This window comes from Plectropomus leopardus, chromosome 9 (genome assembly GCF_026936395.1).
Source record: "Plectropomus leopardus strain MGB_pleo_1.0 chromosome 9, ASM2693639v1, whole genome shotgun sequence".
NCBI lineage: Eukaryota > Metazoa > Chordata > Actinopteri > Perciformes > Serranidae > Plectropomus > Plectropomus leopardus.
Window position 1 is genome coordinate 1,197,501 of NC_142184.1, and position 22,787 is coordinate 1,220,287.

The following is a 22,787-nucleotide window of genomic DNA, read 5'->3' on the forward strand; positions in this document are numbered from 1 at the left end:
ATATTTTAAAACTCAATAAGTTAACTTTAAAAATTTTATTTAGTAAATTTTATTTAAGTAAGTTTATTTTTGTATTTTTTTCGGGTGTATTTGGGGAAAAGCAAACGTGACCTCCAGACCTCCGCTGACTGATATTTATCATATTTACAGATACAGATCGAGATATTCACTTCTCCTCCCTCCTGACCTCTTTGCGTCTCCTCTTTCCTCTCTCCGCCCTTCCTCTTTTCTGTCCTCACTCAACCTCCTCCCTCCATCTTCCTCCTCCTCCTCCTCCTCTTCCTCCTCCTCCTCTTCCATCTCTCTCTCCTCTGGCTTCATGTCAAGCCACCACTCGATGTGTCGTCCTCCTCTCTCCTCCTCTCCTGCTGCAGGACGGAGACTTGGCTCCGGCAGCTGCACATAATGACCCCGGAGAGAGAGAACGAAGGAGAGGAGGGGGGAGAAATGGGAGATGAGGAGAGAGATAGAGGAGAGAACCGAGAGGACGAGAGAGAGAGAGAGAGAGACGGAGAGAGAGGAAATAAAGGAAATGTACAGAGCGAGCAGGGAGGGATGGAGAGGATCTAAACTTTCTCCTCCTCGCTCCGTCTCTCTCTGCTAACCAGCCTCTAATGCTGCCATCCATTATTTAACATTAGCAGCTACACACACACACACACACACACACACACACACACACACACACACACACACACACACACACACACACACAGCTGCTTTAATCACCTCTCTGCAGTCTCAACTCCCAACATTTTAAAGAAGATCTGAGCTGAAGCTTTTCGTTTTGCTGACCTCTGCTGGTCGAACATCAGCTGCAGGTCGTTCAAATGTTCTCGGTACGAAACTGTCTAAAATATAATAAAATATAATCACACACACTCGTATCTCTTTGTCCACCAAATGTGCTTTTTTAAAATCAAACTTTAAAAAAGTTATACATTAATATGATTTTCTAATTTCATTGAGTTTATTTTTAACCAACATCAGTCCTAATCATAAATATCAAATATTCATTAATTTTCAGAATTTCAGCCCTTTAAATGCCTGGTTTTTCTCATGATGCAAATATGTTTTAAGTGGAAAAATAATGAGTGATGCTGAGTCTCCTCTTCAGTGTGTGAGTGTAGCTGCTGACAGTCTGGGATATGTCAGTGATCAGCAGCTACATTGACTGTGACAGGTCACCTAGTGGAAATGACAAAAATGGCAAAAAATGACAAATTCAGAGTCAAAAGCCCAGAATGACACCCAGAAATAATACAAGTCCTGTTTTTCTGCTCTGATGGCTGTGGGATCAAAAATGTCAGTTTGAATGGGTTTCAATGGAGCATTTTTGGACCTGAACAGTCTGAATGTAACTATTTAGTTTCCACAGTGTATTTTAGACTTATTGTAGGAGCTGAGCTGCAAATTCACTGATTACACTCAGATACACAATCTGGACTACATTTATCACATATGCATCAACACACACACAGTTATCACAACAGGAAGAAGAAAAGAGACTAAAATGCGCCATTGTTAGAAAGGTAACTTTACAAATAAAATGTGTTACAGATTCTAGTTATTATTATTATTATTATTATTGTTCTTGTTTTTGTATTAATACAAATAATATAAAAGGAGAAAAAACAAGAAAATAACCCCAAGAAAGTGCTTAAAAAATATTTTCTTTTTCTGTAATAAATCATTTTTATTGACAGCATCACGTGATAACTTTATTACATTATCTGCAGAAAATCATCATGATTGAGCAGCTTCCTGTCAAACACAACATCACTGACATCAAACTTGTGTGTGTGTGTGTGTGTGTGTGTGTGTGTGTGTGTGTGTGTGTGTGTGTGTGTGTGTGTGTGTGTGTGTGTGTGTGTGTGTGTATGCAGTAACACTCTTCAGGTCAGTGGATAAGTTCAATGAATGATGTGTGTTTTGTCTGAATGAGTTAAATATATTCAGGCTTCATTGTGACTGTGTGTGTGTGTGTGTGTGTGTTTATATACTGCCTTACATGTATGTGTAGTGTGTTAGTGTGTAGTACCTTGTCAGTGTGCGGGGGGGGTTGTATATCAGCAGGTTGAACATGCATCATGCTTTGTGTTTGTGTGTGTGGTGAAAGTCTGCAGGGGATTCTGGGCAGTAATTGGTTGAACTCTTGACCTTCTTTTCTTCTTCTACCTTTTTTTATGTGCAAACAACCACGGCTGCACAGGAGGAATATTTCGAATCAATGTGAAGACGTATTTAAACCTCAGCGAAAGATTCACATCGATTTCTGTGGCACCAAAATCAAAGTAAATGAGGTTTTTTTATACACAAACAAATTTAAAATGACTTTAATCTCACACAACTCTGACAGCTGTTTGGGCCAAGTTCATCAGGTCAGACGAGTTAGCTTCATCGCCACACACACACGCGCACGCACACACACACAAGCTAATTTATGGTCCATTAAAGGGGCATTGCATGTAATGTTTGGCTGTAGACTCAAGGCTGCTGCAGATTTATTGCAGCTTTCTGATAGTAAAACACACACACACACACACGTTATTTATTTATTTTTATGTTTGGATTTATATAAAAAGAGATAATGTCCATTAACCCTTTGAAACCTGATATAATTGGCGTTATTTCTTTCAAAAACACTAAAAAGATAAATATTCAATAATAACAACAATAACAATTAATAATAATGATAATTTGACAAATTTTTTGTTCAGTTTTTTGTCATATTTTCCTAATTTCTTGCAATCTGTCCGTCATTCTGTCTTTAAGACATCGCAGTCACAGACTGAAGAGAGATCAGAAGAGTTTGACTGAATCTTTTACTTCCAGCACTAATGAGCGCTTTTCTCTGCGAGTGATCCTTTCTCTGAGACGCTCAACCTTCACGCTCACTCTGGGAAGCTCCTGATCGACATCTGATGGTTTTAGTGATATTTTCACAAAACGTGTTTCCATGAATTCACTTATATCGTGTCTTCAGCGACATGCAGCGACTGCGTCGGGTACAGCTCTGCAGCGGGTCGCTCTCCGGTCATACGGGACATAACGGGAAAATGCTGCCTCTACTGTCGTCTGCTTTTTACCGGCTGTTTGTGGACTGATGCGGTCTTCTGCATCTCTTAGTGAGACACGTGTCTCCCACTCGGCTGCTGCCTCTGTTGGACATGTTGAAATCAGTCGGTTGTGCTGCTGCCTTTAAACAAAGTTTGCAGCGGACTGTGGTTTGTTCCAGATCTGATGCTGCGAAACTGAACCAGTTCCAGACAACTGATGAGACCCTTGTTGTCATGTTGTCACACGCATTTTAAAAAATCATCCTAAACTACAAAACTCTGCGGAGGCATCATAGCAATAAAGATAAAGTCCAGCGTGGAGCGGCTGAGTAAATATAGTCTGGATTCTGTGGAGGAGAGTCCTGGTGTCAGAGACGCTGTAGAAGGACAGGACCCCTGCACTGTGATCCAGGTACACTCCGACTCTGGCGGTCCAAGGACCTGAGACGGGAGTTTCAACATTGTTGTACCAAAAGTTATAACTGTTATTGACACAATATAACCCCCAAGATTTGTCATTTTGACCAAATAACGGTTCGAGTGTCCCTTCTGCTTCGCTGATACTCTTATATGCGACAGCTACAAAAACTCCTGTCCCTCCCCACTCCACCTCCCAGTAACAGCGTCCGGTCAGAGTCTCTCTGCTCAGGACTTGAGGCCAGACAGTGAATCTGTCTGGGTGATCAGAATAAGACTGTAGTTTTCTAATTCGTGTCACTTTTCTGTCCCCGTCAGATAATTTTAGATATCTGTACGCTGTGTTTGGATCCAGTGTGATTTGACGTGAATATCTGAGGAATTCAGTTCTGGTTTTGGGCTCTGGTTGTGTCACTTCAGTCGGTGTCAGTGAGACGTTTGTCCACGTGTCCCTCAGAACGTCCTGTAGTTTGTCTCTGATCTTTGACACGGCCGCTGTCACGTCCTCAAAGCGGCGGCGGCGAGGACGGATGTGGACGCTGGCTGAGCGTGTGAGTGCTGGCAGTGAGGCGTAGCTGAGCAGAAACTGGGTGTGATGGTCTGTGTGTGAGAGCTGCTCCAGCTCAGCGTCTCTCCTCTGCAGCTCGCTGATCTCCTGCTGCAGCTCCTCCTCCAGCTCTCTGACTCGACTCACTTCAGTTTGCTGCTGCGATCTGAGCTGCTGCTTCACGTCGGAGCGTCTTTTCTCCAGGAGACGGATCAGCTGGGTGAAGATCCTCTCGCTGTCCTCCTCTGCTTTATCAGCGGAGGCGTTGATGTCCTCCACCTCCTGCTGCAGCAGCTTCACGTCTTTCTGTCTGTCCTGGATTCTCTGCTGGACGTTTAGTCGACTCCCCTCGAGCTCGCTCTGTTTCTCGCCTCTCTCTGCTGCAGCTGACACTGTGTCGTGGCCTTTATGTTCCTCCACGGAGCAGAGATAACAGATACACTGCTGATCGGTGCGGCAGAACATCTTCATCGCCTCGTCGTGACGAGAGCAGATGTTGTCCCGCAGCCTCTCGGAGGGCTCCACCAGCTGGTGTTTCTTGAATGTGTCTGATCGATAATGAGGCTGGAGGTGCCGCTCGCAGTAAGAGGCCAGACACTGCAGACAGGACTTCGCTGCTTTCAGTTTCCTCCCGCTGCAGAAATCACAGGCCACATCTTCATCTCCGGCGTAGCAGAGATCAGCAGGAGCAGCTTCAGTCTTCTTCAGCTGCTCCACCAGAGCTGCTAACATGGTGTTTTTCAGCAGGACGGGCCTCGGGGTGAAGCTCTGCCGACACTGAGGGCAGCTGTAGATTCTCCTCTCGTCCCAGAAACCTTTAATACAGTTCATGCAGTAGTTGTGTCCGCAGGGAAGACTCACCGGATCCTTCAGTAGATCCAGACAGATGGAACAAGAGAAGGTTTCTTGGTCCAGCTCGACTCCTTTCTGCGCCATTTCAGCTCTCAGAGACGACAACAGACTGAGTTTCACTTCCTGAGAAACCAGTTTAAGCCTTGATCTAAGAGTGTGTGTGTGTGTGTGTGTGTGTGTGTGTGTGTGTGTGTGTGTGTGTGTGTGTGTGTGTGTGTGTGTGTGTACTTAATGAGGCTGTCAGCTCTCTCATGTTGGTCACACCCACCTTTAGACTTCAGACCTGAATGGGAGTTTGGACGGGGCGGAGCTGCTGAGTCTGAGAGCAGGAAGAGGCTCATCGAGCTTTTCTACATTGCAGGAGGGAAACTGCGTGAGAGAGACGCTGTGTGTTCAATCACGCGTTTAAAAACACTTCAGCTTTTAGGAGGGAAGCTCTTTAAGAATCAGAGTGTTTAGAGACGGCTGCCCCATTATTCAAAAATTAATCCAACTTTTTATTGTTTACAATAATTCAAATACAGAACACGAAGGACCAATGAATCACTGCTGCAGAGGTAATGAAAGTCCAGTATTGTGGTGAAATAAAGAGACAGTATTATTTGCTGAAGTCCTTTTTCCCTTTAAAACCTGGTTTGACATCAGTTTTCTGTGGCGCATTCAGACACCTTGAAGGATTAGCTATTAGCTAGTTTACATGTGCAGTCCCCGGGCAGGTACAAACACGACAAATACCTCCCACTAAAAACACTTATCACACATAATAAAAAACAGTACATTACAATAGACAATACAAACTGCTTATTGCCGTCTTCCCATGTTTTTCAAAGAAATTGAGCCAATTATCATATAATGATGTGGAATTGGTTTGGAAATGTAATAATCACAGAGGCCTATGTGCTTATAACTTTTGCTAATTGTCTAAACTTTGATGAGAATGAGACGTAAATTATAATATTAAATTATTTTGGAAGCATTTCTTGAACTACAACAGAATCTCTATACATCACATCCTCTCTTATAAAATCTAATTATTTTCAGGGTTTTTTTTTTAGCAGTTTCAAGTAACTGAAAGTTGTTTTTTTGAAAAAGGAAGGGAACTAAAAAGCTGAGATCCATATTGATGACATGATAAATGTCTTAATTATCTCTGAGGCTGTTGAGGTCGTTTCTTGGCGTTCAGCTGATAATAAATATATTTATATATAACGATGGCGCTCATCAGGTGGTTTCACCTGATGAATGCAGCCACAGCGTCTCGACTGTTTTCGTCTTTCTCCACAAGTCTCAATGAAACTTTACAATCTGTGAAGCTCCGGGTCCATAAAGTGCAGACTAATGAGGCTGATGTTCCAGCTGCATCGTGCCAGCTAACAGATGCTGCAGGCGGCTGTCTGCCCGTCACAGCTCCACTCATTTACATTTGGATCAGCATTAACACTCTGAGCTCAACTCGCAGCTCTGTCTCACACAGCACCACCACATGCTGTCAGGAAGTTTATCATTTTAACCTTCATTTGTTTTTCAGGTTATTGTCCTCATGTATTACTGCAATCATCTGCATATAGAAAGTTTTGGAACTTTCTCAGTTGGCTGTGCTGTTTCTTAGATAGATAAGCTCCAAAATTCGTACTGTGAGTGTCTGAAATGTCTGAACAAAACTAGATAAGTTTGCAGTTTTACCATAGACTGTATATAAAGATGGTCGACGTGCCCGCAGTCACCCCCCTACTATGCTTAAGGTAGGGCTGGGCGATAAAATGATAACGATATCAATCGCGATATAACTTTTCTCGACTGAAATATGAAACGTAGTCGATAGAATGGTGATAAAACGCATCCCAGCCATGTTTTGACAGACAACACGAACAGCCAATGATAATAAGAATAACGCCACAGAGAACCAAATGCAGTGAAGGACTTTGACTGTAGAACAGCTGAGTGTTTGACAGCCACAGCATTTCATCATTGCAGATCAAACAGCTGATGGTCCGACAGCAGCGCAGTGAGACAGACAAACAGAGCGCAGCTTCTCCTCACAGCACCAAAGTGTCTGAAACAGACACATCTGCAGACGTGAAAGTGACTTCTTTAGACTTCTACAGACTTCTACTTTGGATTAATTATTTAGAAACACCAGGACGCATCGCTCCATGTCTCATCCAGCCGCTCGCACTGAGCTCTCATTATTATTACCATTATTATTAAGACATTATTAATGCAACAACTTAACATGTTATTAACAGCCCTAATATATTTGTCCCTCTTTCTCTATACACACATACATATATACATATATATATAAAAATTGTATATATATATAGTGTTATATTAATTCCACATTGTCGAGAATCTCATGGTTGTCACATTTGCTGTTTGCTGACTTAATTGAAATAAAAAATTTTATTCTTTATTTATTTATTTTTTTAAATTTAGCTGCTCTGAGTTGAATTGAATGGGGCAGTTTGATCATTAATCTGTCTCGTTATCTAACCTGAACTGAAATGTTTCAGACATCGAACTGGCCGATGAGCTTCAGTGGAATAGTTTAACATTAGCTCATGCATTTTAGCTGATAAACGTATTTGAACCAAATTTCTACGTCAACAAATAAGCTCTGTTTCAGCCTTTTCGTGTGGCAGAAATATGAAAATGTCACATTCGAGTTATCTAACAGCGTTTGTCTTGTTCTGTATTTCAGACACTTTAAAACATTTTTGAAATGTGGAGCTACAATATTAAAGGTTTGAAAGAAAAGTCTGACAAACAGAGAAGATTTTGGAGGGAAATAATGGAAATAAAAGTGTCCGGGTGGGGATTTAGGTCCGGTTTAAGTTCAGGGATGGACTCCAGCTCAGATTCATCTCGGCTGCTTGGCCGCCGTCTGACATCTCCGTCGATTCCTGCGAGCGCTTTTTGCCAACGATTACAGATGACTTCTGCTCCGCTCGGCCCTCTCTGTTGTCTCCATTGATCGCTCGCAGCTGCCAATATCGCTCCCCACTGAGGACGCTGGAGGTCCACAAAAACTGACCCGGGTGCTGTCGTTACACACACGCGCACACACACACACACACACACACACACACACACACACACACACACACACACACACACACACACGGCTCCCACAGATCACACACACTCATTCAGCAGGTTACAGTCAGACACACAGTCAGTGGGTCGCTGTTTCCGTAAATTAAAACGCAGACAGTCAGAGTCACACTGGTGCTTCTGCATGTTTTCATTTATGACCACGTGTACTCTGAGATGGATGTAATAGATTACATTTACTCATAAACAGATGCGTTGTTATTTTAAAAATCAGTGATTTCACTTGTACTTTTGTATTATTTATCTCATGTACTGTAAAGTTGCATCTGCAGGAATACTCTTCTACTGTTTGGGGCCCACTTCTGAAAAGTGAGGATTTTAGGATATTTCTAATATTTAAGGTTGTTTCTAGGATTTTAGAACATTTCTGCGATTATAAGACGTTTTTTAGCATTTTAGAACATTTGTAGCATTTTAGGATTTTTCGAGGATTTTTGGACATTTCTTGGATGTTAGCATGACCTGGATTTGAGCACATTTCTCAGATTTTAGCACATTTGTAGGATTTTAGGACATTTCTCAGATTTCAGGAAGTTTCTAGCATTTCATAACGTTTGTAGGATTCTAGGATTTTTCTAGGATTTTAGGACAGCTCTAGGATGGTAGCATGTCTCTAGGATTTTATGATGTTTCTCAGGCATGAAGGTCTAGCTGTTAGTTTTTACAGAATTTAATCCCATTTGAAATGACATTGAAACACACTCTACACTGCCGACTTTATTTTTATTTATTCAGATACTGTTCCGCACTTTACACGTATATATGTATATATGTATATATGTACAGTCTCTTAGTTTTTTAGTTTTTTTAAGCGTATTCCGTTATATTCTATTAATAATGTGTGCTCTTTATTCTCTTGTTCTTACTGCATGGCGCTGCTACAGCCCAATTTCTCAGTTTTGAGATCAATAAAGTATATCTATCTATCTATCTATCTATCTATCTATCTGTCTGTCTATCTAAACCTCGGAGACCTGCGGAAACGCTGGTAATCCAAATATAGTATAGTATGTTGAATATTTCAGATCTGATATCCTTGAATAACAATCTTTGTAATGACCCAAAAAAACCTGCACATTTAGATAGAAAACATTAGTAAGCATCACGTAATGTTTTTTTTTTAGGTTTTTGAGTCACAGGTGAAACAGCAAAGATATGATGTGTTATTGTGTGGTTTGTGTGTGACAGTGTGATGTCCTTTTTGTCCGTCTTTTATTCCTTGACGTCCTGCAGGCTGAATGTCCTGCAGGACAGTGTCTGCGATGTAGAAATGGACAGAATGTACAATGAGTTTATGGGGGATTTTGGATCAGACGTGAAAACCAAATGCATCAGCAGAGAATAATCCCTACCAATAACATAAATGTATGTAAATGTGATGCATGATGTTTATTAATGCATTTAACGGTTTGAGTTTATTTCTAAAGGACAAGAACTGGACAGTCGGCTCTAACAGCTTTAAACGACAGGAGATTCATTATGAAACACGTGTTCACACGGCAACGCTGCAGCGCTGCGAAATTAGCTTCACGGTTTAAAAAAAAAAAAAGTAAATGAGCTCTCAGATATTCAGATATGAGCATTAACGCAGCAGACGGGTTGCGGCCTTATTTTGTGAAGGACTCAGACATAATCCACCGCAGCAGGTAGAGCTGCACTTCATTACCTGCGTATCTGATTTACTGTACAGTCTGACGTGATTTGCATATTTGAATATAAAGAGTTTAATTCCACAGTGAGACCGTCGAGGAAAGTGGGAAAATGAATAATTTTATCACCTGGAAAGTTAAACACACTGAAGGCAGTCATTTTTTAAAAATGAAATGATAAACGAACTTAATAACTATGACATAAAAAACGGCATTATTCTTTCTGTGGTTGATATCTACTGGAGATATTTTAATTCTTGTCTGACATTTATGGAATATAAAATCCTAAATCTTTTGTGTCCAACATCAGCGTCGTCATCAGGCCTGAACGTCCGAGGATTCAGCCCGAATGTGTTATTAATACCAGCAGATATAAATATGAAAGCTTTGTTTTATTATTTTTTTTAATAAGATGAGCCTAATAATGAAAACAAAAAGGCCCACATCTGACGTACCGTCCATACTTGTACCTGATAAAATAAATCATTACATTACATTCCACCACTGTTAACATAAATACATATATTTAACTGCTTCATTCATGGAGATCATGACATTTAAAAAATCGTGTTATTTAAAAAGTGAGCGGTGATCAGCTGCTACCTGTATTTGTGTCACCACCTGCAGAGAAACGTAAAAACAAAAATTAAATCTGTAAATCTGTAATGCAGCGTCTCGGTTCAGGCTGAAATTTGAAGTCGTTGCTCGGTTCAGTAAAATGTGTAAAATGTGTCGGAGCAGAGTCACATCCTGGCCTCCTGCCCGCTCTCTAATCTCCTCCTCCTCCTCTTCCTCATCTCACTACCTGTGATTTATGGCTCCGTGCGATGAGAGGTGAAGGCCGCATGAGGCAACAACCAGCAACCTGTGAGTGTGTGTGTGTGTGTGTGTGTGTGTGTGTGTGTGAGTGTGTGTGTGAGTGTGTGTGTGTGTGTGTGTGTGTGAGTGTGTGTGTGTGTGTGTGTGTGTGTGTGTGAGGGACACAGTTATATCTCGTACAGCAGTTTGAGCCTCTCAGAGATCAGAATCTGAATTTCTCGTCTTCACCACAAACGGTACAAAGCGAAACATTTGCATCACGTCTTGATGCCTTTTTGTCTGCGAGTGTTTCTATGGAGGACCAAAACTGACAAAATTAAAAATAAATAAATGTATCAATAAACAAATGAAAGTGCCACAAATATCAATATTTATTTAATTTCCCATTTATTTTTCCATTTCATTTATCAATTTATTCATTTTCCCATTTAGTTTTCGATCAACCAATAGGCAAAAAGTTGACACCCCCATGGCACATAGGACAGCCCCCCTCATTTGTGTAATGAGGTGGAAATATAGGCGGAAAGAGGGGAGGTAAATGTGTTGGAGGAAATAAATGGAGGGGGAGACAAATAATACATAAATAAATAATGAATAAACTGATGGATAAAATAAAATAGCGTCATTTTTGGCATTTTCACTTATTTATTGAGACATTTATGTGTTTTTAATTTTGTCAGTGTCAGTCTGTGTTTTTTTGCATTTGTAATGTATTGTTATGTATTTTATTGTTTGTATGGTTCCTCAAAGTCGTTTCAAAGCTCTGCTGGAGGATTTTGCGTTTAATCTCCTACATGGCGATGTCAGGGTGCGTCTTTTATTCAAAAATTTTAAAAGAAAACAAATTCAGCAAAAATTTTTGGAATAAGAAAAAAAATGGACAAAAAATTTAAAAACTCACCAAAGTTTTTCTTTTTTTTAAGGAAAAGAAAATGGCAAAATATTTTAATAAAATTCAGAACAGGTTTGAGGTTTCATGTTGCCTGACCACGTGACTCTGTTTCCTGCAGGTACGGCGACATGGTTCCCAACACCATCGCCGGGAAGATCTTCGGCTCCATCTGCTCTCTGAGCGGCGTGCTGGTGATCGCCCTGCCGGTGCCCGTCATCGTGTCCAACTTCAGCCGAATCTACCACCAGAACCAGAGAGCGGACAAGATGAGAGCGCAGCAGGTCCGTCACTCACTGTTATCAGCTGTTAGCAAACTGTGGCGCTGCTGACTTTAGATCAGCAGTATTTTTACTCACTTTTACTGAATTACCTGTGACTGACAGTCTTAAAGGGATAGTTCACCCAAAAATGAGAATTCAGTCATCATCTACTCCCCTCATGCTGATGGAAAGTCGGGCGAAGTTTTGAAGTCCACGAAACTCTGCCGGAGGTTCACGGGGAAAAGGTGACACACTCATCTCTCAAACAATTGAAGCAAATGGTGACCAGGATTCAAATGTAAAAAAAATCATAAAACCACAAAATGTCTCCCTACTGCTCGTCCGAAGTAATCCAAGTGTCCTGAAGCCCCGACAGGCCAACTTGTTTTGAAAAACGTCACTGACGTCATGTTTTTTGCCCTTTTTTTGTGGTCAAATTTTTTTATGTGCAGAATATAATAATAAATCATAAATGTATAGCAGCATCTCATCCACATGTGCCCGTATGTTTTGCCCGTAAATACACCCGAGTTAGCTGTAGAGCTATTTTTCATCGGTAGTCTCTCGCCTAATGTTAAAAGCATCCTGAGTGTAACAGTATGTTCAGTCAAACTAGCTCCTTGTGTGGGAGCTGCCTAACAGAGAAATAACTTTAGACCAACAGAAACATTTCAGTGGCTCTTTTACTGCTAAATGGCATTTTCCTTCAGATATTCTGGATTTATTTCATCAACCAGCAGCAGCAGATGAACTTGAGACTGCAGAGACACATTCAGCTGCTCATCCGTCCAGTCAGACCAGGAAATACCACTGGTTCCACCTCACAGCGTCCCAGATGAAGTCTGACGGGCTTCGCTTTTACCTTAATGCTCCTGGACATGAGTGTGTGTGTGTGTGTGTGTGTGTGTGTGTGTGTGTGTGTGTGTGTGTCTGTGTGTGTCTGTGTGTGTGTGTGTGTGTGTGTGTGTGTGTGTGTGTGTGTGTGTGTGTGTGTGTGTGTGTGTGTGTGTGTGTGTGTGTGTGTGTGTGTGTGTGTGTGTGTGTGTGTGTGTGTGTGTGTGTGTGTGTGTGTGTCTGTGTGTCTGTGTGTGTGTGTGTGTGTGTGTGTCTGTGTGTGTGTGTGTGTGTGTCTGTGTGTGTCAGTGTGTGTGTGTGTGTGTGTGTGTGTGTGTGTGTGTGTGTGCGATGTGCTGACGGTGCTGTTTGTCTCTGTGTTTCTGTCCGACAGAAAGTGCGTTTGGCTCGGATCCGCATGGCGAAGAAAGGAACAGCCAACGCCTTCCTCCAGTACAAAGAAGACCGAGCCCTCGGGGTGAGACACACACACACACACACACACACACACACACTGACAGTGGATCGTTTCTCACTGTGGAGCAGGAAAGGTGGATTACAGTCCAGTTAACTCAGACAGAGATGAAGAGAGAGAAAGAAAGAAACAGAGCAAGTAGAAAGCAGAAAAATGAATCAGACAAAGACGAGATGAAAGAGACGGAGACGGCGTGGTCGATACGTTTAAAATACAGATTTATTTAAAGGCCGACGGTGGAGGGGGCGTTTTAAAATGTGTAGTGGGTTGTTCTGTTCTCATACGGTGGATCATCGATCCAAAATCAATAACCTAATTTCTGTTTTTACAGTTTCTGGCTGTAACAAATGTGACAAAAAGGTGGGGGATTTTTTAAGGAAAAAAAATTGCCAAAAAAATTATTTATTTATTTATTTCAAAATTAATTAAAAATTTCTCAACTTTTTTTATTTATTTTAATTTTGAAGAAAAAAATAGTTTAAATATTTTCTTCAAATATGACCCCTTTTTTTAAAAAAGTTTTTTAAGAAAACATGCCTTCAAGTTCGGAGGCCATTTAAAGTTGTATGCCTCTCCTCCGCAGCGCTTAAAAACATATTTGACATGCCTCCGGCTTTTCGCACCAATCTCCCCCCTCTCATAAATAACAAACAGTCCCTAAGTTATATTTAAATGTTCTAGATTAATTGTTGTTGTTAATAATATATATTTTGAAAGAAATATTATATAGTGATGAAAAAGAACAGATACGAAGTATCGATGGTCGAGTCCTGGAAATGTGTTGAAAACGTGCATGAACCCAGCAGAACACCTCTGTAACCGGACACCGTCCTCCTAAAAGTCTCTGAGTGGTTGTTTCGGTTTCAGTATGATCGCAGTGTTCAGATCTGCCCCAAAAAAACCCAAAAAAGACCAGCCAGATTCTGATTCAACCAGGTGAAACAAACGCCCAAAAGACAGCGATCTCTGCCAAAATCAGGCGATCATTACCACATTCCTCCGGTTATTTCATCCAAAATAAACATGGACCCGCATGATCTCCATATGGTCCCCTTTAAAAAAAAATGTTTTTCATCTAAAACTTTACTGAATACATTCAAAACAAGGAGTTACATGTTCGAGATCGTCATTATACAAGTTTTATAAAATGTATTTCATTATAAATAAAAATACTGCAAAAGTAAATTCAATTGCACAATTGTTGACTAAAATTTAGGGAGAAGAAAAAAAATGACATAAAAAATTCTAAACTTATGGAATTAAACAAAAATGTCCCAATAATCTTTTTGCCGATTTATAACTATAACAGCAGTAGTCAAGTATGTTTATAAATCACTGTCTTTAAAAGTATAAAAGTAGAGTAGTCTTTTAAGCCAAATCATTGCATGTATAAAATATTTCACAGTACTAATTAAGTTAATTATTTACTTTAATTATTACTTTATTACTGTATTTACTGTGTACTTGCAGCTTCCACTTGATGAGCTTTTCAAATGACACTATTATGACAAAAATGTATATTTTTGTACCCGAGGGTGTGAAAAACAAGCGAGAGTAAAAGCTAGGACAGAGACAGCAGCGCAGGTTCAGACACAGACAGACAGAGACAGATCAGGAGCTGCTGGATCAGCACTTTGGACTCAGCCAGTAAACATCTCCATCACTGGAGCTTTTTTCCAACAGCAACTTGGCAGCACGACGCTGGTCAGCATGCACAGATCTGATTGGCTTAGGGAGATAAGTTAACACGTGTAACTGGTCTGTGAGGGTCCTGGTCCAGTGCTGCAGACGCTGCACCACTTATCAATAATTGATCAGTTTGAGGTCTGGGTCTGGACCCAAAACGGCTACAAGAAGACACAGAATGACTAAGAATGACACTAAATTACCTTAAATAGACACACAATGACGTCAAAGAGACAAAATTATGATGATGAGACACAAAACAAACAAAGGAGTAACAAAATGACAAAAGGATAGAAAATTACCAGAAATAAACACACAATGACCTTAAAGAGAAACAAAACAAATACAAAGTGACACAAAATGACAATAAAGAGACACAAAACTACTACGAGGACATAAAAAATGACCAAAAACAAACACACGACCTCAAAGTAAAACAAAACAACTACAAAAAAACCAAAACAACCAAAAGGAGAAACAAAATGAGCCAAAATGACCTCGAACAAACGGAAATGAAGAGGACGTTAATGTGCAGCTGAACTCTGAGAAACTTTGATCTTTCACTTTAATCACGACGCCAGATCTTTTTGTTTTTGTTTTGTTTTGTTTTGACGATGAAATATTTACTGGGTTTCAATGTTTTATCAGTAAAATGGCTTCAAGCTTCACACACACACACACACACACACACACACACACACACACACACACACACACACACACACACACACACACTGTTAATCCCTCGGCTCAGAGACAGAGGGACGACTGCTGGATTTAAAGAGTGTATAATGAGGGTGAGGAGGAAGAGGAGGAAGAGGAGGATCAGACTTCTGTTTGTGTAATTTGAGGAAAAGATAGAAAACTTTTAAAAAATCTGTCGTGAAACTTCATATCAGACAGAGAGACGAGGACGAAGACGAGGACGGAGAGGAAAGACGAGTAAAAAAAGAAGAAATTAGTTGGATGGTGACGAAAAAGAGCGAGATGAAGGGGATCAGATTAAAATGAGAAACTTAAAGGTTATTATGTGTCGGCCAAACTTCAGTTAAGCCTCATGGAGGGAAAAAAAATCAGGTTTAGTGAAAGTTTTATTAACCCTTAAAGGCCACTGTAATATTACGCTCTGCACACAAGATGCACTTTTTGGAATCAGGCTGTAAAAAATAATAAACATTCATATGATTTTTTTTACTTTCACTGAATTTATTTTATAACAAACATTAGTCCTGATCATAAAGGTCAAATATTCAATAATTTTCAGAATTTCAACCCTATATACGTCTATATATACTTATACTTATATATCTTATTATACTAATAAATATGATAAATATATTGCTGCTTCACAAGACAATAAAACAGATAAATAAATCAAAAATTAACAAGGTAACTGTAAAATTAATAAAATAATAATAAATAAATAAAATAGATAATAAATAAATAAATATATATATATATATATATATATATATATATATATATATATATATATATATATATATATATATATATATATATACACACACACACATTATATACACATACTTTGGAAAAAAACATAAACATATATACATGAATAAACAATTCCATTTAGGTCAAATTTCACCCTAGAAAATCGGACACAGATGTCAGTGATTGTATCTTCCTTTGGGTTTATTTGTGTTGTCTTTGATTCCTGATGAAGTGCTGAGATTGTTTGAGATTGTGGTTTATTTTTCACAGCTGATTTCTATATTTTTCTTTGTGATTTGGTGATTTTAGGACCGGGACAGCGACAGCACGGCGCTGTGTGTGAAGAACAGATCAGCGTTTGAGCATCAACACAACCACCTGCTGCACTGTCTGGAGAAGACGACGGTAAAGAGTTTACCTGCTCGTTAAGCTGCTCAATTATCTGCTCGTTAACCTGCTCGTTCATTCGCTCGTTTCTCTGCTCGTTCATTCGCTCGTTTCTCTGCTCGTTCATCCGCTCGTTCATCTACTCATTTATCTGCTTGTTCATCCGCTTGTTAACCTGCGCGTTTATCTGCTTGTTAACCTGTTCGATTATCTGCTCGTTTATCTGCTCGTTTATCTGCCCGTTTCTCTGCTCGTTCACCTGCTCGTTAACCTGTTTGTTCATCTGCTCGTTCATCTTCTCGTTCATCCGCTCGTTCATCTGCTCGTTAACCAGCTAGTTTATCTGCTCATTATCCTGTTTGTTTATCTGTTCGTTAACCTGTTTGTTTATCTGCTCGTTAACCTGTTTGTTTATCTGCTCGTTAACCTGTTTGTTTATCTGCTCGTTAAGCTGCTCGTTTAGCTCACCATACGTCACCCGCAGACAGATCTTTACTGTAGATCTCTATCTGATGGAGTAGAGAACTGGTGGACTTTAACCCTTTGAAACCTGGAGCGACATCACTTTTCTTGTGCTGCTTTCAGGCACCTTTTATTTAACCCTTTGAACTCTGAGCAAATTGGGCGCAATTTCTTTCAATAACATGAAAAAGTCAATGAACCACTTGGTAAGAAATGTTTTACAAATTGCAAGAAATTGGATGATTTAGAAAATAATTTTTTTAAAAATTGGAAAAGTTTCCCTGAAAAACGTCCAGGGAAAAGAAGAAAAAAGTTAGGGAAAAACTATATTTATAAATCTCATAATTACATATTTTAAAATTTGTTTTGAATATTTTTTTGTATGTGTGTGTGTGTTTGTGTGTGTGAGTATGTGCGCGTGTGATTTTATAATTTCATTACATAATTTTCAGTTCATATTTTTGTACTAGTTTCTTGTTTTTTTATTCTAATATTTCAAGCACTTTTTCAAGTCTTGTTTACCTTGTTTTGTTTTTGTTTCAGAAATTAGCAGGAAATTAGTACAAAGTAGTGCATTAGTACATTAATAAGAAGACCACACACAAACATATATATATATATATATATATATATATATATATATATAACTTCTGAGTTGTACTTTTTACTTATATCTTACTAATTTTTTCGTCATTTCTTCTTTTGCTGCTCATTGCCCACTTCCCATGTTTCCAGGTTTCAAAGGGTTAAAAATATCTTCAGCATGTCTGAGCGTTAATGTAAACTCAGGGTCTCAGTGAATTTGCTTCATGTGGACATTAAGTTCAGTATTTACTCTAAAAACAGACGTTCATTTCAAACAGTCTCACTGAAACGTTCCCTTCATCGTCTGCTCCGGAGCTTTCAGCTGCATCTCATAATCTTCTTCATGATGTCGCAGAGTTGTAGATTTTGAAAAAGCAAAAGTTGTCCCATCTGACGCCCTCCCTCCACCTCTCCTCGCAGAACCACGAGTTCACAAACGAGATGAACTACAGCGAGCTGTGTATGACCGAGTCGGTGGGCTACAGGACCAGTCGCAGCACCTCCCTGTCCAGCCAGCAGGGGGCGCAGAACAACTCCACCGGCTGCTGCCCCCGCCGGGCCCGCAGGAGAGCCGCCATGCGACTGGCCAACTCCACGGTGTCCGTCAGCCGGGGCAGCGTCCAGGAACTGGACACGCTGCACATCAAGACCACCTCCATACCTCCACAAACGTAAACAGAGATCATCGTTTCTGACGAACGACAAACAAAAAGATACAGAAATTTAGAAAAACAGAAAACTGTACAGAAGACACAAAGACAGACACACTGTGAGGCACAGAAAGTGCTGGATTTAAGATCCAGAGATTTAAGAGGTCCAGTAACAGAGTCCTGATGAACACCAGGGACACTCAGCCTGATCTGAGACATGAGACCAGGGGACAGTCGCAGCTACACCATACATGTTTGTAGGATTTTAGGCAGTTTCTCGGATTTAAAACAAAACTAGATTTTCAGGATATTTCTCTGATTTTACGACGTTTCCTTGATTTGAGGACGTTTCTAGGATTTTAGAACATTAATAGATTTTCAGGACATTTCTTGGATTTTAGGACGTTTCTCAGATTTTAGGATGTTTCTGGATTTTTTTGGAGGTTTGTTGGATTTAAGGACATTTCTAGTTTTTTAGGACATTAGTGTCTTATCTGTCGTGGTGTGGGGGATCCTTCACTGGCTCTTTTTTTGATCCACAGTCTCTGTTTTGATGCTGTTTTAGTCACTCTGACACCGTGTGGAGACTAAAAGGACAAAAGCTATTCAGTGTCACTTTATTCACTTTATTTTTATCGTGAATTAGAAAATAGTCTGGGGGGGCCAGATTTGGCCCACGGGCCGTAAGTTGAGTATCACCGGTGAACTGTCTGTTTTTGCAGCCGCAGCAGCCAATAAAGCAGCTGTTGAGACATTAACTGTAAGCAGTCTCACAGTGCGTGAAGTCATTTCATTTAAGCTTCAGGATAAACACCAGTAATTTGTTCAGTTTTCAGAGTCGACGCCCACTCGTGTGTTTCTGCTTTCATTGACGGTGTTTTCTCTTTTTCTCGTTAGAAATAAAATCTCTCTCTTTCTTTCTGTGTTTTGTGGGTTTGTTTCTCTCCTCAGTCGCTCCAGTCTGAACGCACAGATGGGCGACCTGAAGCTGAACTGCGGGGAGCAAGACTTCACCGCCGCCATCATCAGCATCCCGACGCCGCCCGCCAACACGCCCGACGAGAGCCTCCCCCCATCGCCAGCCCCCATCCCCGGCATCCTGCGCAACACCCGAGCCACCGCCTACACCCAGGACACCGTCAAAATCTCCTCCTTATAACCTCCGACTTCCACTTCCCCTTCGACACCCACCCCGCCGTCCCGCCAGCCAACCTCCCGTGAACTTCCTTGAAACCTCCGATCCTGAACCCAGGGCACTGCTAGCTGAGATTTCGGGGACAAACTCGACTCAGATGGATATTTTGAGTACCGCTGGTTGCTTTCACTTCCTCTTGTGGATTACGTGGACCGAAATGGAAAAGACTTACGGCACGGGAGACACAAAGCAGCCGAGCTCGGAAGCAGAAGGCGAGGAATTTAAAAAGGATCAACTGTTCTCCGAAGCTTTTCCTAAGTCCTCCCTCATCGATTTACCCGACACCCACCCCCACCCCCCCACCCCCCACACTTTTGACCTTTGAGTCTCATTGCACAAAAACGTGGAAAGGTTCATCCACGAAGGTCGACAAGTGATGCCAAGACTCCCAAAGATCGACATTCACCAAACACCCGGGACCAGCTGCCCGGTTGGACTTGTTGGGTCTGTTTTGCGTAAACTTCAGAGGAGGGATACGAAGTCGCTGCAGAGGACGATGGTCTCATATTTCAGTCTGAAACTGGCGACTGGTGGTCTTATTTTGGAGAGAAAGGTGTACGTGTTGGTCTGAGCGGATCATTTAGACTCATTTTCTGTGATGGAAAAAAGACGTGACGGAGACGATCTGTAGACAACCGAACAACCCTCAGCAGCTTCAGGAGCCGCGGCTACAACCTTTTGATTTCTTTGGATGTTGGGGAGCCAATAAAGCTAAAAAAAAAAACTATATGTACGGATTTTTTTCTTTACAGAGTGGATCTTTAAGCCGGACTACAGTGGAAAATGGTTGGACCTCCTTTGCTTGAAACGCAAAGATCGTGGGTTTAAACCTGAACAAATGTCTTAGAAACGGCTGCAAGATGAATCTGAAGTCAAACGCAGTCGTGGAGTATTTATGGATGATCTCTTCACCGGCTTTAATTCTGCAGCTGAATCAACTTCAGGTCACATTTTAAGGGAAATCTTGAGCGAGAACTCTTGATATTTTATCTTAATCGAGTTTCAAGAGTCAACAGAACGTGAAAACCTCGAATCCGGACGCTGGTGAAACACATGAACTCATCTGGGTTAAACTGATCCTCGCTGAGCCTGAATACCGTTGGCACGACGACGCTGAGCCGGTCTGAGCGGCGCCGGACTCAGCCGGTTCTCTAAACGTGACTGCAGAGAGGAAAGGGTTAAATGAGGGATTGTGGACCGGATGGATCCGGTCTGACGTGGACTCGTCTGGTCCGGCTGTAGCTCTGAGGTGTTTTGTGGCGTCCAGACTAGGAACGAAAGCCTTTTACTTTTCAAAAATATGCAACATTACAACAAGCAGGAAAATAGCATCAAGAAATGAACAGAATAATAATAATAACAATAATAATGTGTGTGTTATAAAAAACTACAGTAATTATTGCAGGGATCATAATGTAAAGAACTAAGAAATTCATTTGTTATGTGATCTTTTCAGTGAGAGAGAGAACACAACAAGTATTCTGCAATAGATTTCAACGGGGAAGGGAAACGCAGCGCCGGGAGCTCTTTAAGGTCACGTGGTCTTTTTCGTCTTTTTCGGCACATTTGTGACGGCGGTAAAGATCCTCCTGCAGAGGCTCCAGTGTCACTTCAGTCTTATTATTACAGCTCGTGCTAAATGCACAAAACCATCATATTTAATCATCGAATCTTTTGATGATTTTTTAAAGAAAAAAAATATTGCCACAATTTTCTCTTTACAAAGTCACCAAAAGATTTTAAAGAAAAGAAAAACCCTAAAAATATTTTCTTCAAAAATCACAGAAAAAACGTAATGAAAAGAAAGGGCCACACTTAAAAAAATATATATTTTTCGTGCGTCCCCTTTTTACACCACCTGATGTCCTAAAATCCGAGAAATTTCCTTAAATCCTAGAAACATCCTAAAATCGTAGAAATGTCCTAAAATCCTAGAAATGGTTTAAAACCCTAGAAACATCTGATAATCATAAAAACGTCCTAAACTTGTAGAAACATCTTAAAATCTGAGAAACGTCCTAAAATCCTAGAAACATAAAAAAAATTATAGAAACACCCTAAAGTTGTATAAACATCTTAAAATCATAGAAAAGTCTTAAAATCCTAGAAACGTCCTAAAATTCCTAATTCCTCCTAATCATAAAAGCCTACATAAGCCTAAAATCCTAGAAACCTCAAAAAATTATAGAAATGTCCTAAAATTGTATTAAAATCCTCAAATCCTAAAAATGTCCTAAAATCTGAGAAACATCCTAAAATCCTAGAAATGTTTTCTAATCTAGAATGTGATATAGAAAGTCCTAAAATGTCCCAAAATAGTAAAAACATTCTAACATCGTAGAAACATCCTAAAATGTTAGAAACGTCCTAAAATCTCAGAAATGTCCTCAAATACTACAAATGTCCTAAAGAAATGCCGAAGTTGCATCCAAAAATTTGCGGTTAAGACAGTTTTTTTTTTTTTTTTACTTTAGACCGATATCTCCACTGTGGCTGATTTTTATCATTCATTTGATGAGCAGGAGATCGAGGATCCGGGGACAGAGGGACAGAGGGACAGAGGGACAGAGGGACAGAGAGACAGAGGGACAGAAAGTACAAAATCAGGACATGACTGTTTTTCTAAAATGTCGAAAAAAGACGCAACTTTTTTTTTTAAGAGTGCACGCCATTGGTGACACGTGACTTTAGCGGCGGGCTTTTTTGGCGAAGCGTTTCCTCGACCGTTCAGAAGCGAGTGTGAGTGACGCAGACAGGAGACAAGACGTACATACTGTAACATATTTTGTATCATAAACTTTCACCTGCATCTTCCAATCAAATCCTCGAACCAAAAAAAGAAAAAGAAACAAAAAAAAAAACAAAAAAAGATGGAGATGGAAGCGGCCGGGCGTCGGACCGGCGCTCCTCCGTGCATGAGCCTCGTACAGTAGAAGTAGCACTACTGATCATAGGAATTTATCAACCATATCAGAGAAAAAAACGCTAGAAAAAAACACACAACACAACGGGGAAAAATCTCATCATCCGTTCTTTTGCATGACGACTCGTTTTTTTCTCCTCTCCTACCAGCCATCGCTTTGTTTCCTCATCCTCCCCGAAAACTTTTCAAGACGAGTGTTTGCACCACCAGACGTTAGATTACCGAGAAGAAATAACAACCGATTATATCAAAGTAAAAATCATTCAGGCATGTTCCTCGCCAGAATGCAAAGAGTGTGTGTGTGTGTGTGTGTGTGTGTGTGTGTGTGTGTGTGTGTGTGTGTGTGTGTGTGTGTGTGTGTGTGTGTGTGTGTGCGCGTGCGTGCGTGTGCGTGCGTGTGTGTGTGTTTGTATGATGAGCAGTCACAAATATGCATGGATACCGTTATAGGTATTTTATCTGTTTTCTCCTGCAGTGTAAAGAGAGCGGACCGAGCGGAGGCCGAGCGGACGTCTGCTCGCCGGAC

The 22,787-nt window shown here is 40.6% G+C and overlaps 2 protein-coding genes across 3 annotated transcripts in view; one reads left to right on the top strand and one right to left on the bottom strand.

Moving 5' to 3' along the window:
• Positions 1 to 19,625, top strand: part of kcnd1 (potassium voltage-gated channel, Shal-related subfamily, member 1) — a 92,065-nt gene extending 72,440 nt beyond the window's left edge. For both annotated transcript variants that reach the window (XM_088081574.1, XM_088081575.1), the window contains 5 exons: positions 11,468 to 11,630; positions 12,838 to 12,921; positions 16,369 to 16,464; positions 17,914 to 18,164; positions 19,095 to 19,625. In XM_088081574.1, the coding sequence (XP_087937700.1) occupies positions 11,468 to 11,630; positions 12,838 to 12,921; positions 16,369 to 16,464; positions 17,914 to 18,164; positions 19,095 to 19,302 (802 nt within the window). In that variant the 3' untranslated portion in view covers positions 19,303 to 19,625. The remainder of the gene's footprint in view (positions 1 to 11,467; positions 11,631 to 12,837; positions 12,922 to 16,368; positions 16,465 to 17,913; positions 18,165 to 19,094) is intronic.
• LOC121947453 (tripartite motif-containing protein 16-like) lies at positions 1,716 to 5,000 on the bottom strand. Its single transcript, XM_042492515.2, has one exon. The coding sequence runs from the start codon at positions 4,957 to 4,959 to the stop codon at positions 3,319 to 3,321; it is 1,641 nt and encodes a 546-aa protein (XP_042348449.2). The 5' UTR covers positions 4,960 to 5,000; the 3' UTR covers positions 1,716 to 3,318.
• Positions 19,626 to 22,787: the final 3,162 nt, after the last annotated feature.